The sequence below is a fragment of the Canis aureus genome, chromosome 8, assembly GCF_053574225.1.
Source record: "Canis aureus isolate CA01 chromosome 8, VMU_Caureus_v.1.0, whole genome shotgun sequence".
Lineage (NCBI taxonomy): Eukaryota > Metazoa > Chordata > Mammalia > Carnivora > Canidae > Canis > Canis aureus.
The window spans coordinates 59,722,302-59,737,245 of record NC_135618.1 but is presented as its reverse complement, the minus strand read 5'-3'; the positions used below and the strand labels follow the sequence as shown (position 1 = coordinate 59,737,245).

Sequence of the window (14,944 nt, the reverse complement as noted above, 5' to 3'; positions counted from 1 at the left end):
CAGCCTCCCTTATAGACTGAGAATTCAGGTGTAGGAAGCCCCTGGCACAAAAAGTCACTGACAAAAGCTAACATTTCCTGAGTGCTATGAGCCAGATGACACAATCTATATGAGCATGTGCTATTCCCAACTCCTGCTTAAGTGCCATACTGCTTGAGATAGCACTTTCTGGATGAAGACAAGATTATTAATGCACATGTCCTTAATCTACATGGTTGAGCTGTCTGTTTTCCCGACTTAACAGGAGATGGGATTATAACTGGCTTCTTAATCTTCTTTGGGCTGGGGAACCCCTTGACGAACATGGAATCCCTTTCTAACAGCCACCTCAACAACAGAACTGTGGCCCTCAGGTTCCAGGTTAAGCACTAAGTCAATGCAGCAGCGATATTCCACGAAGCCAGAAGGAAGGCCTTGCTCTTACTCCTGTGCCATGCCCTGAGCCCTTACCCAGTCACCCAGGCTAGGGCAAAGTAGTAACTGCATCAGAGCTTCTGAGCTGTTGAAGCTCCTAGTCATAACCAGGGACCTCATGACTCCTGCCATTTCCTGAATTTTTGATAAGGGGCCCTTTCCTGCCTGAGCTTCCCTCCAGAAAAAAAAAAATCTTGACTTGTCATCTCTGGACCTACTGGATCCCTATAGTGCTGTGCAGGGCCTTCTAGGAGTTTAAGGACTTGGTCCTTTCCTCCAGTGCACATTTGCATCTGTTGACTACATACAGAACCAAACCTACTCTTAGTGTTTCTCTCAACTTTGGCCTTACTTCTGTGCCTAACCTCACTGTGAAATAAAGTCTGAAGTAAAGCAAGTAAAAATGGAAGGTCAACAGAAGATAGCAAAAAGGACGCTTCAAAAGGGAGCAGCCCGTGCAAAGGCCCATACAGGGCAAAGTACGCTTACAGACCATTTCCTCAAATGACAGTTTGAGGGTTTCGGAGCTTTTCTAGTAACAGTGAATTCCAGAACCGAGTCTAAGCAATAGGTGGATGAGAAACAAGAACTGATTTTTTTTTTTTTTTTTTTTTTTTTTAAAGAACTGATTCCGTACAAAAAGAAATACAACTGCAGACACTATAAAGCAACTGAGGGTTGTCAGGGGCCGTTCTGGAATCGGGAGGTCATGTTGCCTGAGGCATACGCCAAGTGTGAGCAAGGTGGCCTCGTTTCTGCCTCTAACTTCAGAGGTCCTCTGTGGCAGAGATTTCTCCGGGGCCGTGGAGAGGGATCTGGACGGGATTCCTCCAGCCTCTGAACACCCGCTGAGGCGCCTTCTGTGCCAGGCACGGGCTGAAAGCGTGACCCTCGGGGACTGTACTGGGGGAGGCCGACCCAAACAGGTATCTCGAGGCGCGGCTCAGCTTGCGTCTCACTGAGACGGCGACGCGGAGGGGACTGAGCTGTCCACCGGGACCGCGGTCACCTCGGCTGGCGAGCCGCCGACATCCGGTTCCTTCGCTCATTTCCATTCTTAGGCTCGAGAGGCGGAGCTAGGGGCGCGGCGCGGGAAGGGGAGGGTGTGTATGACGCCACATCCGGCGCGCGGCGGAACTGATCCTCCTTCGCTTCCGCGGCGGGGCCGGAAGTAGAAGCGGCGGTGGCGGCGGCCCAAAGCCGAGGGAAGGAGGAAGGCAGGGAGCCCGGGAGCGGGAGCCGGAGTCGCGGCGGCGGTAATAGTCTGAGACTCCTCTAGGCCACCGTCCCGAGCGCGGGACCACGGGGTTCGACGGGAGTTAGCTGGGAGCAGCCAGGGCCGTGGGACTTCGGGGGTCCAGGGGCTGAGGGGAGGGGAGGCGGGGGTGGGGGGGCCGGGCCCGCTCCAGGATCGAGTTGCCTCCCCACCTCCACCCCCGGCGCCCCCTACAAACAGTCTGATCCCCGGGCTCGCCCTCGCCTTTCTCAGGAGACCCCTGTGCGGTGCGGAGGGGGCGGCGGCCCCGGCTCTGACCCGCGCCGGGGGGTGGGCCATGGCGGAGATCAGCGACCTGGACCGGCAGATCGAGCAACTGCGGCGCTGCGAGCTCATCAAAGAGAGCGAAGTCAAGGCCCTGTGCGCTAAGGCCAGGTGAGCCGGGTGGCCCCGCTGACCCGGGGTTCCGGCCTGGGGCAGACCCAGCCGAGAACTTGGGGCCTGGCTCATCCTGGAATCTTTCCCAGAGAGGAGCAGAATAGGGCCACTTCCCTCGAGGAGCAACCAGCCCGTTGGGAGAAGACAGACCTGGAGAAAGACACTTAAAGTATTAGGTGATGTGTTTTCAGTGGCGTCAGAGAATTATAAAAAGTCCTAAGGAGGCTCAAGGAGACAGTCCTACTTGTCGGGGGAACAGAGTTTCTGGGAGGAACCGAACTTTGGGGATAGGCCTTGAAAATTAAGATGATAAAAGGGAGCGTTGACAAAAACAAAAGTTCAAGGCAGTTCAAGGCTAAAGGCTCTATGGTTTGTAGACTTCTTATTAATCCCAAGAACAACCCCTAAAGGTGGGTGGTATTGTCCCCATTTTGCAGCTGAGGACTCTTCTATTCAGAGTCAGCCAGCAAGTAAGGGATGGAGTCCGAAGCCAGTGCTCCATATCCTGTCTCTTTTCAGGCCTTAACGCAAGATGGTGGAATTGGATCTCCTCATGTTCAGTGTGAAATAGTAGCAAATAAGTCAGAATGAAATTAAACCTGACATGAAGGGAGGCCTGTGGGAAGTAGGGTCATGTAGTGGTTAAGAGCTCAGGCTTTGGAATGTGATGGTTCTGGGTGGGAATGTGAGCGTTGCCACTTACTGGCCCTGTTGGTGATCTTGAGGTCTCTGGCAGTTTCTTTATTTGTAAAGTGGGAATAATAGTATTTAAGAAGATGATGGTGAAGAGGCAGTCAGTAAGTTGGTGCCTCGGACTAGCTTAGCATAGTGCTGTGGTACAATGTAAGTGTTCAACAGTCTTTAGGTGTTACGTTACTACCGTGTAGGAAGGGGGCATTGCCAGTAAGGACCGAAGTCACCAGGGAAGGCTTCTAGGAGAAGGTGGCCTTGGAAGATGAAAATAATTTGGGTAGCTAATGGAAGCAGAGCCAGGGACCAAGGATATTCCCAGGAGGATGAGAGCAGGAGTGGAAGCTCTGGGATGTATGGGCACCAGTGAGGAGACCACTTACCGGCCTCCCCTGAGGTACTGTTTGTGGCTTGTACCACGCTGGAGATTGTGGGGAAAGAGCCAGCACAATGACCCTACATTCCTTGAACAACAGGCGTTGTACTGGCAAGGAACTTCTCTCTTTTCCGTACAGGAGTCTTGTGAGATGGAAGCTGTTTGCTCCCTTTAACATGACTCCTTAGGGACCTAGTGACTTGACTGAGGTCACCCAGAAAGAAAGTAGCAGAGCTAGGTCCCGGCCTTGTGGCTCTAGGCCTCTTGCCTGGCTTTACCTCAGACAGACCCATAGTGGCCAGACTGGGCCTGTTTGGGAAACAGGCAAGGCCTCTTAAATGCTTGTCTGCGACTCTTTTGTGTTCTGGCAGTGAAAGAAAGTTTTCCTGACTGGACCAGCCCCAAGGTGTTTTTAGTCACCGCTGTTCCCTCAGTCTTGACAGCATTTTTAGGAACTTAAACCAACTGTTGCTTGGCACTGTTCTTTTTCCTGTAAGACTCATCTTGCCCAGAGGGCCTGAATTCATTTGGTGGTGATGATAGCTAGTGCTCGCATAGCATGGTGGGGTTTTCAGAATGACACACAGGTTATGTATCCAGTCTCACCTGCTCTTGGCAGCAGCCCTATAGAGCGGGCAGGTTGGAGAGAGTGTTTCACAGAAGAGGAAACTGAGCCTCAGAAGACATAATGCCTTGCCTGTAGCCCCATAGCTGGTAGGAAGAGAGGTTCACTTTGTTTGGATCCAGGTGTTTTACTATACTGCCTGTAAACTGATAGCCAACCAGTCAGCAAGGCAGTGGGGAGCTATAGAGGATTGAGGGGTCGGGGAGTCTTGCCCAGCTGAAACTGAGAAGAGCTTGGGAGGTACTGGGCTGAGACCTAAGTTGGCCAGTATTATCCAGGGTCTGTTCTGAAGGGAGAACAACTTGTGCACCTGGCCGTGGCCTCCTGGAGACCCACAAGGGGCCGAGGCCCAGGCCAGTAGCATCTTGGAACCTCAGCTTGCCCCCAGGGTACATAGATGTAAATTCTTGGAACTAGAGAGGCCTGAAGTATGTGAACCAAACTTGGTCCTCTTTGAAATACCAGTGTAGGGGTGCCTGGCTGACTCAGTCGGTAGAGCATGCAACTTCTGATCTCGGGGTTGTGAGTTTGAGCCCTACATCGGGTGTAGAAATTACTTTAAAAAATACTTACATAGGGGAAGCCCCAGTGGCGCAGCGGTTTAGCGCCACCTGCAGCCCAGGGCGTGATCCTGAAGACCCTGGATCGAGTCCCACGTCAGGCTCTCTGTATGATGCCTGCTTCTCCCTCTGCCTGTGTCTCTGCCTCTCTCTCTGTCTCTATGAATAAATAAATAAATAAAATCTTAAAAAAAATACATATATAATGTATATCACTATGGTAAAAGAGCAGAGGGTTTGAATTGGGTGGTCTTCATCGTGAATCCCAGCTTTGTCCCCTAAAAATGGTGTGACCCTGGTCAAGTCACTGTACCTCTCCAAGTCTTTGAAGTCATTATGGAGCTCAGATGAGATTCTACATATGTAGGGACAGGGACTGGCATTTGTTGTGGAAGTAAAGGTGGGTAAGTGTGAGCTCTGAGAGGGCGGGTGATGTGCTGTGAGTGACAGAGCTGGGGTCGGAGGCTGGCTCTCTTTCCCCCACCTCGCCGGGTCCTGCCCCTTTTTTCTCTGAGCTTCAGTTTCTGTGTCAGATGAGGATGAGAAGACCCCCCCTGAGTCATTTGAAAATGTCTTCACAAGCAGTTGATGTGGAAGGATGCTGGACCCATGATGTAGTCCAGCGGCGGGGAGGGCTTGGTGGCCGGATGGCCTCCCAGACCCCTGCCGGGATGCCCTCCCATTCCCAGAAAGCCAAGCAACCACACTTCCCTCAAGCTGCTTTTGTCTGAGAGAGTGCCCTCAGGGACATAGGTAAAATCACGGGTTCTCTGAGCTCAGGGAGCTCCTAGTCTCCTAGGAGGAGGCTGGCGGAAAAAGGTAGGCAGGTGCCTGGGGCCCTCCAAAACCAGAGCAGCTTGATAAAAGTGCCAGATCCTGGAGCCAGGCTGCTTGGTTCAAGTCCCACCTGTAGGACTATAGCCAGTTTATTCATCCGAGCAGTGGGTGTCATCACGATGCCTGCTTTGGGGATGGTTCTTTGATTGTGTCGTCGATGCAGAGCTCTTACTGCAGTCCTGCGGCATATCAGCTAGAGTGGTCACTGCTGCTGTCATCAAGGTAGAAATCTGGAAGTGTGGCTCCTCTCCAGTTGACTGTAACTGACAAAGTGATTTTATGTCATGTGCTGGCAAGTAGTAGTAGACTCCACTGCAGGGAGAAATGAAAGAACAACGTTGTCACTCCCTTTAAGGAAAAACACAGCGCATCACTTTGATGGTGTGTCTGATGACTGGGTACCTTGGGATGGTCTGTGCAAGGTCTCTGATGAGCAGAGAGAGACCGTAAGCTAAGTGGAGGACACAGTCTCAGAGTACTCGAGGCTGAGGAAGCAGCGTGAGCAGAGGTCTCTGTGCGGAGAGGAGGTCTGTTTTCTGAATGAGCACCGGTTGTGTGAAAGAGGGCAGCAGGGAGGGTTAGGACTCAGAAGGCTGCTGCCTCCTTGGAAAAACTTTGAATGCAGTTAAGAGTTTGGGCTCTGGCCAATTGGCCTCTGGGAGGCCTGGCCAGGCCTGGTCAACCCATCCTGGGGATATTGCACACCTCACTCCTGCCCCCTAGAGGTTACCTCATATCCTCCCCTGGAAAAGATCAGGAATTGGGCTGGCCTGGCCTGGCCTGGCCTGGCCGTGGTGACCCTGGTCTTCTCCTGTCTCCAGAGAGATCTTGGTAGAGGAGAGCAACGTACAGAGGGTGGACTCGCCAGTCACAGTGAGTACCTGTCCTTCCGGAGTCTAGCTTCGTCTTAGGCACACGGGCATACCCCCTAATCTTACGGGCTGCAGAGGGCTACCCCCATCCCTGAGAGCCCAGGGGCCCTGTGTATCTGCTCCTTCTCCCATCTTTAAGGGAGCCTTGCTATATGAAACAGATGTTATGGGAATGGTCTTTTAATATGTTGGGGGGATACTCTTGGCCAGGGCAGAAGGCTTCTTACTATGGTGAGTGATTCTACTCCAAATGTTCCTGTGTATTCTGTTATTAGCAGCTTTATTCTAGGTTCTTTGAGGGGAACAGGGAGAGGAGCGGGCTAGGTCCTCCAGAAGCTACAGGTCTAACTGGAAAGACCTGGCTCTAGCTCTTGCCCACAGTAGTTGGCACTCTGTGTGGGATGGGTTGTGATTCCAAACCAGGCAGAGTCGGGGTAGGAGAGGAGATTTTGGCCCTAAGAAGTAAAGATTTGGCCAGGAGTGATAAGGAGCTGCTAAACAGTGGGTGTTTTGAAGGTTAGTCCCTGGGGAGCAGAGCTTTCAGACTGTGAGTTGCGACCCACCTCTCCTCACTTTGCAGGTATGCGGTGACATCCACGGACAATTCTATGACCTCAAGGAGCTGTTCAGAGTAAGTGTGGGGAGACTCTGGGACCCAAAGGTGACCTGGGGCATGAATTGAGAGTGGAACCTTTAATTTGGTGAGTGGAGTATAGGTGAGAAGCCTCTAGTTTGGTGGCTTTCTGAAAGAAGGGCTGCCATAGCGGGGGACATTTTGGGGACCAAGCAGATTCTTCTCCCCCCAGGTGGGTGGCGACGTCCCAGAGACCAACTACCTCTTCATGGGAGACTTTGTGGATCGTGGTTTCTACAGCGTCGAAACGTTCCTCCTGCTGCTGGCACTGAAGGTGGGGACCTGGGCCACCTCAGGCCTGACCTGTCTGCTTCCTTTCTGCCCCCATCTCTTGACCTGTGCTGCTAGTGCCCAGCTTGCCAGGGAGCAGACAGGGCAGCTTCCCCTGCCCTGGGGGCATCTGACGGGGCCCCTGGAGCAGGAGTTGGAGCAGCAGCATTGAAGGGGAGGGAATAGAGGCGCCCTGTGCTCAGAAAGTGGGGGGTGGGGCATGGAGTTCTCCCGGGTCTGGCATCCATGGGTGGGCAGGATGACAAGGCACCTGAGGGTCTTGTTCAGGACTTGGTGGTGAAAGCGGAGCTGGGTCTATAGTTGGGACAGAGAGAGGTCAGCCTCAGATCCCCTGGAGGAGGGGCTGGGGCCTCCGAGGTGGATGCGGCGCCATGCAGAGGCAGGCACGGGATGATGTCATGCTGGGACAGGGCTGACACATGTGAGGGGTCTGAGAGGGACATGGGAGGTGACAGGGGAGAGGCAGAGCCTAGACCCCAGCCCGCCTCCAGGTTCGCTATCCTGACCGCATCACCCTGATCCGGGGCAACCACGAGAGCCGCCAGATCACCCAGGTCTATGGCTTCTATGACGAGTGTCTGCGTAAATACGGCTCGGTGACTGTGTGGCGCTACTGCACAGAGATCTTTGACTACCTCAGCCTGTCGGCCATCATCGATGGCAAGGTAGGCTGGCCTCTGGGCCCTGCAGGGACGGGGAAGGGTGGGGAGGCGAGGAACCGCTGGGCTCAGCTCACCTTCGCTCCTTTCTGGTCTCTGTGTAGATCTTTTGTGTGCACGGGGGTCTCTCCCCCTCCATCCAGACCCTGGACCAGATCCGGACCATTGACCGAAAGCAAGAGGTGCCCCATGACGGGCCCATGTGTGACCTGCTCTGGTCTGACCCTGAAGGTGAGGGTAGTAGGGCGGGCCGGCTCTCCCCTTAGTTTGGCAGGAGACTGAAGGGGTCCTTTGGTTAAAGGGACAGTTAAAGTGTTGAAGGGGTCTAGCGAGGTGGGCTTGGGGAAGAGCAGAACAGGTTGGTTTCCATGGGCCCTGTCCATGAAGAGGAGGAGCGGGGGCAGCTGGTGTTTTGAGCTCTGAGGGGTCGGGCATGTAGATCGTTGTTCGGAGGCTTGTTTGGGACAGAAACATCCGTGCCCTGAATGTGAAGGGGCTTCTGCAGAGGGTAGATGCCCAGAATGCTGGCCCTGTGAGGATTGTCCCTGATTTTGTGGGACTTCCCAGCTAAAATAGAGCAGAGCCTGGATTGAAAGCCAAGTCTCCCGAATACCAAGCTCCTTCTGTGATGACACAGCCTCCACTCTCTCACTGCCCTGCCCAGCTTCCTGGCCACTCCTCCCAGGGCGGCCAGGGCAGGCCTCATTCACACCTGCTTGACCTGTGTGGTCATAATGGGCGCTTCCTTTCACTTTTGGGTACGCCTGTTTGGCCAGTGAATCACATGGCCACTCTGATTATGGGGTAGCTTCCAATGGTCAGAAAATTCTTTCTCCTTGGAGCTTATCTGCTCCAGCAATTGCAGTTGACTCTGGGATCCCCCAGAATACACTCAGGCCCTGTGCTCTTGCTCCATGGGCCTCATTGGGAAAAGGGGATGGAATGTTCTTTTTCAAAGGGCAATGGGCACCAGAGAAGCCTGGAGGACACCCTCTCCCCCCATCCCTACCTTCTTTTGCTTCAGACACAACAGGCTGGGGTGTGAGCCCCCGCGGGGCTGGCTACCTGTTTGGCAGTGACGTGGTGGCCCAGTTCAATGCAGCCAACGACATTGACATGATCTGCCGCGCCCATCAACTGGTGATGGAAGGTTACAAGTGGCACTTCAATGAGACTGTGCTCACTGTGTGGTCTGCACCCAACTATTGCTACCGGTGAGCAGCCCGGGCCACGAGGTGGGGGTGGGAGGCAGGCTGACCCACCCGTCTAACACGGCTGCCCTCCTACTTCCAGCTGTGGGAATGTGGCAGCCATCTTGGAGCTGGATGAGCATCTCCAGAAAGATTTCATCATCTTCGAGGCTGCTCCCCAAGAGACCCGGGGCATCCCCTCCAAGAAGCCCGTGGCCGATTATTTCCTGTGATCCCTCCAACCCCTGCCCCTCCAGCCCCTCTGGCCCTCGGACCACTGTGACTCTGCCCTCTTCTCCAGACAGAGGCTGGGCATCGGGGGGGGGGGCGGCTTTCTTGGCTCTGCTCTCCCCCCAAAGAGGGCACTTCGAGGGTGAGGACTTTCTCTGGAGAGGCTTGGAGCCTCAGCTCCATGCTCCTCTCCTTTCTCCCCACTTGAACCATGGAGTTTCCAATAATTTTTTGGTTTTCTTTTTTCTTTTTCTTTTTTTTTTTGTTTGTTTTTAGATAAAAATTTTGAGAGAAAAAAAGAAAAATTCTAATAAAAGGAGAAAAATGGTATTTGGGTGTGTGTCAGACTTGATTGGGAATGAGCAGCAATGCCGGCCTGGCCCTGGGCTGTACCGAGGGCCTTGAACTGCCCCAGCGCCTCAGTGACTGTTCCCAGCAGAGAGAGAGCTGGGTTCTCGGCAGCAGCCTTATTTCATTCTCAAAACAAGGCAGTGTCAGGACATTCAGATTTCCCCATGTCCCTGAAGAGGAAACAGCCCAGACCATTGGTCAAGCAGCTGGAAACCTGCGAGTCTGCATAGGAGGTGAGGGCCCAGGTCTCCCCACAACACCTTTGCTCACCCAGCCCGCCCCGGGGCTAAACACCACTCGCCGATGTGTACAGAGCACTGAAGTCTTTTGAGTTTTATTAACAAAAATACTCTGGTCCTGAGAACAGACTGGTGTGGCTCGCACTGGGCCGAGGGGCTAGAACTTGCACAGCCCAGGGCTGAGGCCCAGGAGGCGGGAGCACAGGGCAGTGGCCCCATTTGGCCACGCAGAGCCTCCCTCCATTCACACGGAGGTGAGAGCCTGGAAGGGGAAGCCGGCCCCAGCTGGACTCCCAGCAGCTTAGCCAGAGCTTTGAAGCCAGGGTGGGTGGGAGTGAAAGCAAAGTGTGAAGTGGGGTGGGGGGAGGCCCCAGGCAGCCATTTGGTGTGGGGGATGGGGCCGGTGGAAGTGGCAGGCCGCAGGCCTGGGGGAAGGGCAGTGGAGGTGTGTGATGGAACATAGCCAGGGAGGCAGAGGGGCCCTGGGGAGAGCTCAGTACATTGGTTTGGAGCCCACGTCCAGGTAAGCCCCAGGACCGGGGTAGGCAAGGGGGAAGGGGCCCCCCTGGAGGAAGTGCGAGGGGAAGGGTGCTGTTGGTGCAGCTGCTGGGTATCCTGAGCCCCCTGGCCCAGGCTGCAGCTCCAGGAATGCAGCTGAGTAGGGGGCCGGACGCCCTGAGTCTGGAGCCTCGGGGAAGCTGGGGTTCCTGAAGCAAAGAAAGGAGTCAGAACAGAGTAGAGAAATACCACCCCCCCCAAGCTGGAACAGCCCAGCTCCATGCCCCTGTCCCACTCACCTGGTTGGAAGGTGACTGGGCGCTCCGTGGAAGGCTGCAGGGTGCAGGAGGTAGGCTTCGGCACTGGGACCACCACACCGAGGAGCTGGGGTGGGAGCAGCTTCACGAGGGGCCGGGGGCTGCTCTGGATCCGACTCACGGACGTCCCCCCGCAGTGTGGAATCACAGGGTCCGCCTGGCGGATCTAGGGAGATGGAGGGGACAGGTTGGGCTAATGAGGATTGGCAGCTGGGGACTGGCCCCATCACCATCAAGGTGCCACTCACCTCCACTCCCATAGGCCTCTGCAGCTATTGGCTCTGGGACCCGCAGTTTCCTCTTCACACGGGCATCTCGCTCCCTGGAGAACAGTGACAATGATGATGATGATGGTGATGGTGATGATGATGGTAATGATGGTGGTAATAATAGCACTTGCCAGGTGCCAGGCATTTCACCCTCCCAAGGACCCTGTCGGGTAGGTGCCATTATTATACCCATTTTACAGATGAAGGAACCAAAGTCTGGAGAATGAAGTGACTAGAAAGTGGGGGAGCTGGAGTTGATTTTCCCCCTAAAATTTTCCAGTGGTTTCCTCTTGTGGCTATCACATTTGGGAAACTGCTCCCCAAGCTAGGACAGGGTGTGGTCTGAACCCAGCTCATCTCGCCTAGCTTGCCCTCGCCATCATTAGTTGCCTTGCCACCGGACTCTGGAATCCTCTTCTCTCTGCCCCTGCTCACCGGTCTAGCTAGTCCTTGTCGTAGGTTCATTCTTGTCTCCCTTTCTCAAGGAAGTCCTCCCGCCCTCCCACAGCATGCCACAAACCTCCCTCATAACATCTGCCAATAGTTCTACTTCACATTTGTTAGGGTGACCCCTTGATTAATGGCTGCCTCTTCTCCACGACCACACATCTTGAGGGCAAAGGACAGCTCTGAGGGAGCTGTACTCAGAAGCCAAAGTCCTAAATAAACCCTCACAGTCCAACGTAACGTGGCTACCTTTCGCCTCTGACTTGCCTCTTCCACTCCAGCCACACCACAGTCAAGCTCCTGCCTCAGGGCCCTTGCATATGCTGTTCCTGCTTCTTAGCCCGCCTTTCCTCAGATACACACTATACTTCCTTTAGGACTTTTCCAAGGCTCTCATCTAATAAATACCTCACTCCAGTCCTTCCTATCTTCCTTCCCTTATTGCTTTTCTCTTCAGAACTTATCACTTGGGATGCCTGGGTGGCTCAGTGGTTGAGTGTTTGCCTTTGGCTCACAGCGTGATCCTGCTGTGATCGAGTCCCACATGGGGCTCCCTGCATGGAGCCTGCTTCTCCCTCTGCCTGTGTCTCTGCCTCTCTCTGTGTGTCTCTCATGAATAAATTTTAAAAAAATCTTAAAAAAAAACTTCTAGCTTACTTTTTTTTTTTTCTAGCTCACTTATATTTTACTTATTTTACTTGTCTACTCTGTCCCCCAGAGTATCAGTTCTGTAAGGGCAGGGGCTTTGGTTTTGTTCCCTGATGGATCTCCAGCGGCTAGAACTGTGCCTGGCACACAGCAGGTGTTAAATGAGTATTTACGGAATCCATGAGCAAATACATGTTTTTACTTACTATTGCGTTCCTGGCCTCCGGCACAGTGCCTGGCACATCGCGGTCAGTTCATAAACATGTGCTGAATGAACGAATCAATGAACGAACAATGCCTACCTCTTACAGTTTCTGCCATTCTCCCGGAAGCCCTTGGCAAAGGGATTGGCTGCGATCTTCAGCTGTGTGATCTGGGGACACACAGCCAGGGTCAAAGCTCCCATGGCCTGGGCAGTGCCTACCACCCCCCTCCAGCGGGTCACTTACCCTGGGGTTCTGGTAGGCTGTCACCGAGATGAATGTGGTCTCGGGGAAGCGGAAGGAGGCGACACCGCCCCAGTGTTGGCTGCAAAGCTGGGCTGCCCGCACCAGGTGGATGCGGGGCTGGTACTTGTGCATGGAGTGCAAGATCAGCTGGGGGAGAAGGAACCAGATGACTCCCTGACTGGGGCCCCACCCCCACCCCCACCCCTCAGCCTGTCCTCCCAGCCAGGGCCTCACATGGCCGTGGGGGTCCAGGGTGCTGTTGGTGAGCTTGACACGATGGAAAGACACAGGCTGCCGCATCCAGTGGGCACCAGTGGCTGGAGAGTCGGGATGAATGTAGACTCGGTCCGGCAGGCGGGGCTCCGCCTTGCCACTGGGCTCCCAGCGCCGGCCCTGCCAGCGGTAGCGAGCCCCATCCACTGGAACCACATCCAGAAGGAACAGGTAGCGGGCCTCAGGGTCCAGGCCAGTGACTGACACTCGACAAGCAGGGAACATGCGCCTGGACAGGGGAGGGGGGATGGGAGAGGCCTGGCGCTACCCGCTGGCCAGCAGTGGGCACAGCGCTGGCAGGGGCACAGCCACCATTGGCTCACCCAGTTTTGTCAGAGAAACGTCGAGGGAGGTGGAATTAGAATTCAGAGGGCAGGTCTTCCAGCTGGAGGCTTGTCTCATCCCATTTCACACTCAGGAAACAGGACAGACAGGTGATCTGACCAGGGTCACATAGCTGATTAGGAGCAGAGCCAGGACTCCTGACTCTTAGCCCCTCAAACTCCATCCACAGAAGCAGTGGGGACACACTTTCGTCCCTAAGATCTTGCCAGGATCTTGCTCCCCACTCTGGTCTCCTCACCTAATCTCCAGCACCAGAGTCTACACTGCTGGCAAACCTGCTTCGGGCAAAAAAATGTCCTGCCTGCAGCAGGGCAGAGGACTTAGCATGCCTGGCCTGAGCTCCTGGCCTAGAAAGACACAGGCCACACACGGATCACATCCCTCCTTCCAGGGTGACCCCAGACCTAGCCACATACTGACCCTGATCCTGGCCAGATTTCCCAGAATGCTGGCCACTGGCTGGCACTTGATCCTAGTCACGGTCTGAACCCTGTCTCCAGCCACAGATCGACCCCTGATCCAGGCCACAAAAGAACCTATCACCAGCCACACTTTCCGACCCAGGCCCAGACTGACCTAGGACCCTTGCTACAGATTCCACAGACTGACCCTTGGCCCTTGCCACCGAATGACCCCTGATCCAGCCTTAGAGTAACCCTTGACCCAGGCCACACTTGCACCCTGGACTTAGGCAGAGATCTAGACCCTCCAGCAACCCCCAAACCTAACCCCAGCACCAGGAACTCAGCTTTTCCCAAAAGACCCCCACCAGGAACACACTGGGTGGGCCCTCTGACTCTGGCCCAGCCCCTCACCTCCCAGCTTTGGTGATGATCATCTCTGTTCCCACAGAACTGAACTCTTTCCACAGCTCCCGGTTGTCCAGGCTCAGGCTGACTCCGGGGAGCGAATGAAGGACCTCTGGGGCTGGGGGGGCCTGCTCAGTGCCCAGGGCTGGGGGTAGCGGGGGCAGGGCTGGGGGAGCGGCCAGGGTGCAGGAAGCAGCTTCAATCCCGGAGAGGAAGCAATCCAACTTGGGAGTGTCCAGATCTGGAGACAAGGGGGTGGGCAGAATGAGGAGCCAGCAGAGGGCCACAGCCCCCCCGCGGCCCCTCACAGGAGCTGGTCCCATGCTCACCAGGGTAGCGGTAGCCCTCTGCCAGGGCAGGCGGGAAGCTGGAATCTGTCCCAGGCTGGGGGGGCCCAAGGCGGTAGCCTGTCCCCAGGGAGGGGTACAACTCCCGTGGATGGTACATGGAGTAGTCCTGTCTGGCCTCAGGTCACGCTGCCTAGAGTCGGTTCCCGGTGCTGAGAGATGCCCCCTTTATAGCTCACAGCTCAGCCCCCAACAGACCCAGGATCACAGCCCCTCCCCTATGTGGGGCCCTGGAATTGGGCTGGGGTGGAGACCCCTGGGGCCTGGAAGGGGTCCAAGAGGGGGCCGGATACCTGGGTACCCTCCCCTTCTCCATCCCCCCCCCCCCAGGCTTCATTAGCTCCGACCCCCTGCCCCCTCATTACATAATTAACTCCTCGGCCTGATTGATCCCCGGGGCTCCACAGGGACGCAGTTTGGCGCTTCCGGCCAGCTGGTCCCCGTTCCCACGGGGGGAGCCCCGGCTAAGGATAAGCTACTGAAGGGCGGGGCCTGGACCTTGGGATGGAGCCTGGAGTCCTGGGGCAGACCTTGGCGCCCCATACTTTTCTAGCAGGTACCCCCACCCCTCCTTCACTTGGAGGGATGAAGCATGACTGGACGGAAAGAGCAGGGCTGGAGGGATGCGGCCTGAGATGATCGTGACGCAGGGCACTGGGGACCTCGAGGAGTCCGCAGGTGAGGCCCGAACCCTGGAGTCCTTCCTTCCTGCTTCCCATCCTGCAAAACCTCCACCCTGCGCCGAGCCTCTGGAGAGCAGAAACACCCACGGTTCGACCTTCTCTGACGGCCGGTGCCGGGCTTTCCCAGAAGGTCCCGCGCGGGGGAACCCTCGGAACTACACTTCCCAGCAGGCCCGGGGCCGAGACTCGACGCGGCGGAGACGGACAGACGCCGCTGGGACCGCTGGAAATCGTAG

General features: G+C 55.5%; 2 protein-coding genes across 3 annotated transcripts; one reads left to right on the top strand and one right to left on the bottom strand.

Annotated features, from left to right (window-relative positions):
• Positions 1-1,514: 1,514 nt before the first annotated feature.
• PPP4C (protein phosphatase 4 catalytic subunit) lies at positions 1,515-9,363 on the top strand. Of its 2 annotated transcripts, none has more exons than XM_077907222.1 (9): positions 1,515-1,670; positions 1,904-2,065; positions 5,978-6,029; positions 6,609-6,659; positions 6,835-6,936; positions 7,445-7,618; positions 7,717-7,843; positions 8,637-8,826; positions 8,906-9,363. In XM_077907222.1, exons 2-9 carry the CDS (start codon positions 1,968-1,970, stop codon positions 9,033-9,035), a joined length of 924 nt encoding a protein of 307 aa, XP_077763348.1. In that variant the 5' UTR covers positions 1,515-1,670; positions 1,904-1,967; the 3' UTR covers positions 9,036-9,363. The 2 variants fall into 2 exon arrangements, with proteins under 2 accessions (XP_077763348.1, XP_077763350.1); XM_077907224.1 differs by lacking the exon at positions 1,515-1,670 and adding an exon at positions 2,158-2,244 and having other exon boundaries at positions 1,942-2,065.
• A 326-nt stretch (positions 9,364-9,689) lies between these two features.
• Positions 9,690-14,887, bottom strand: TBX6 (T-box transcription factor 6). Its single transcript, XM_077907213.1, has 8 exons — positions 14,008-14,887; positions 13,685-13,919; positions 12,486-12,753; positions 12,252-12,398; positions 12,105-12,175; positions 10,687-10,760; positions 10,421-10,604; positions 9,690-10,330 (listed from the first exon to the last, which is right to left on the bottom strand). The coding sequence occupies exons 1-8, from the start codon at positions 14,123-14,125 to the stop codon at positions 10,117-10,119; spliced, it is 1,311 nt and encodes a 436-aa protein (XP_077763339.1). The 5' UTR covers positions 14,126-14,887; the 3' UTR covers positions 9,690-10,116.
• Between the last annotated feature and the right edge of the window lie 57 nt (positions 14,888-14,944).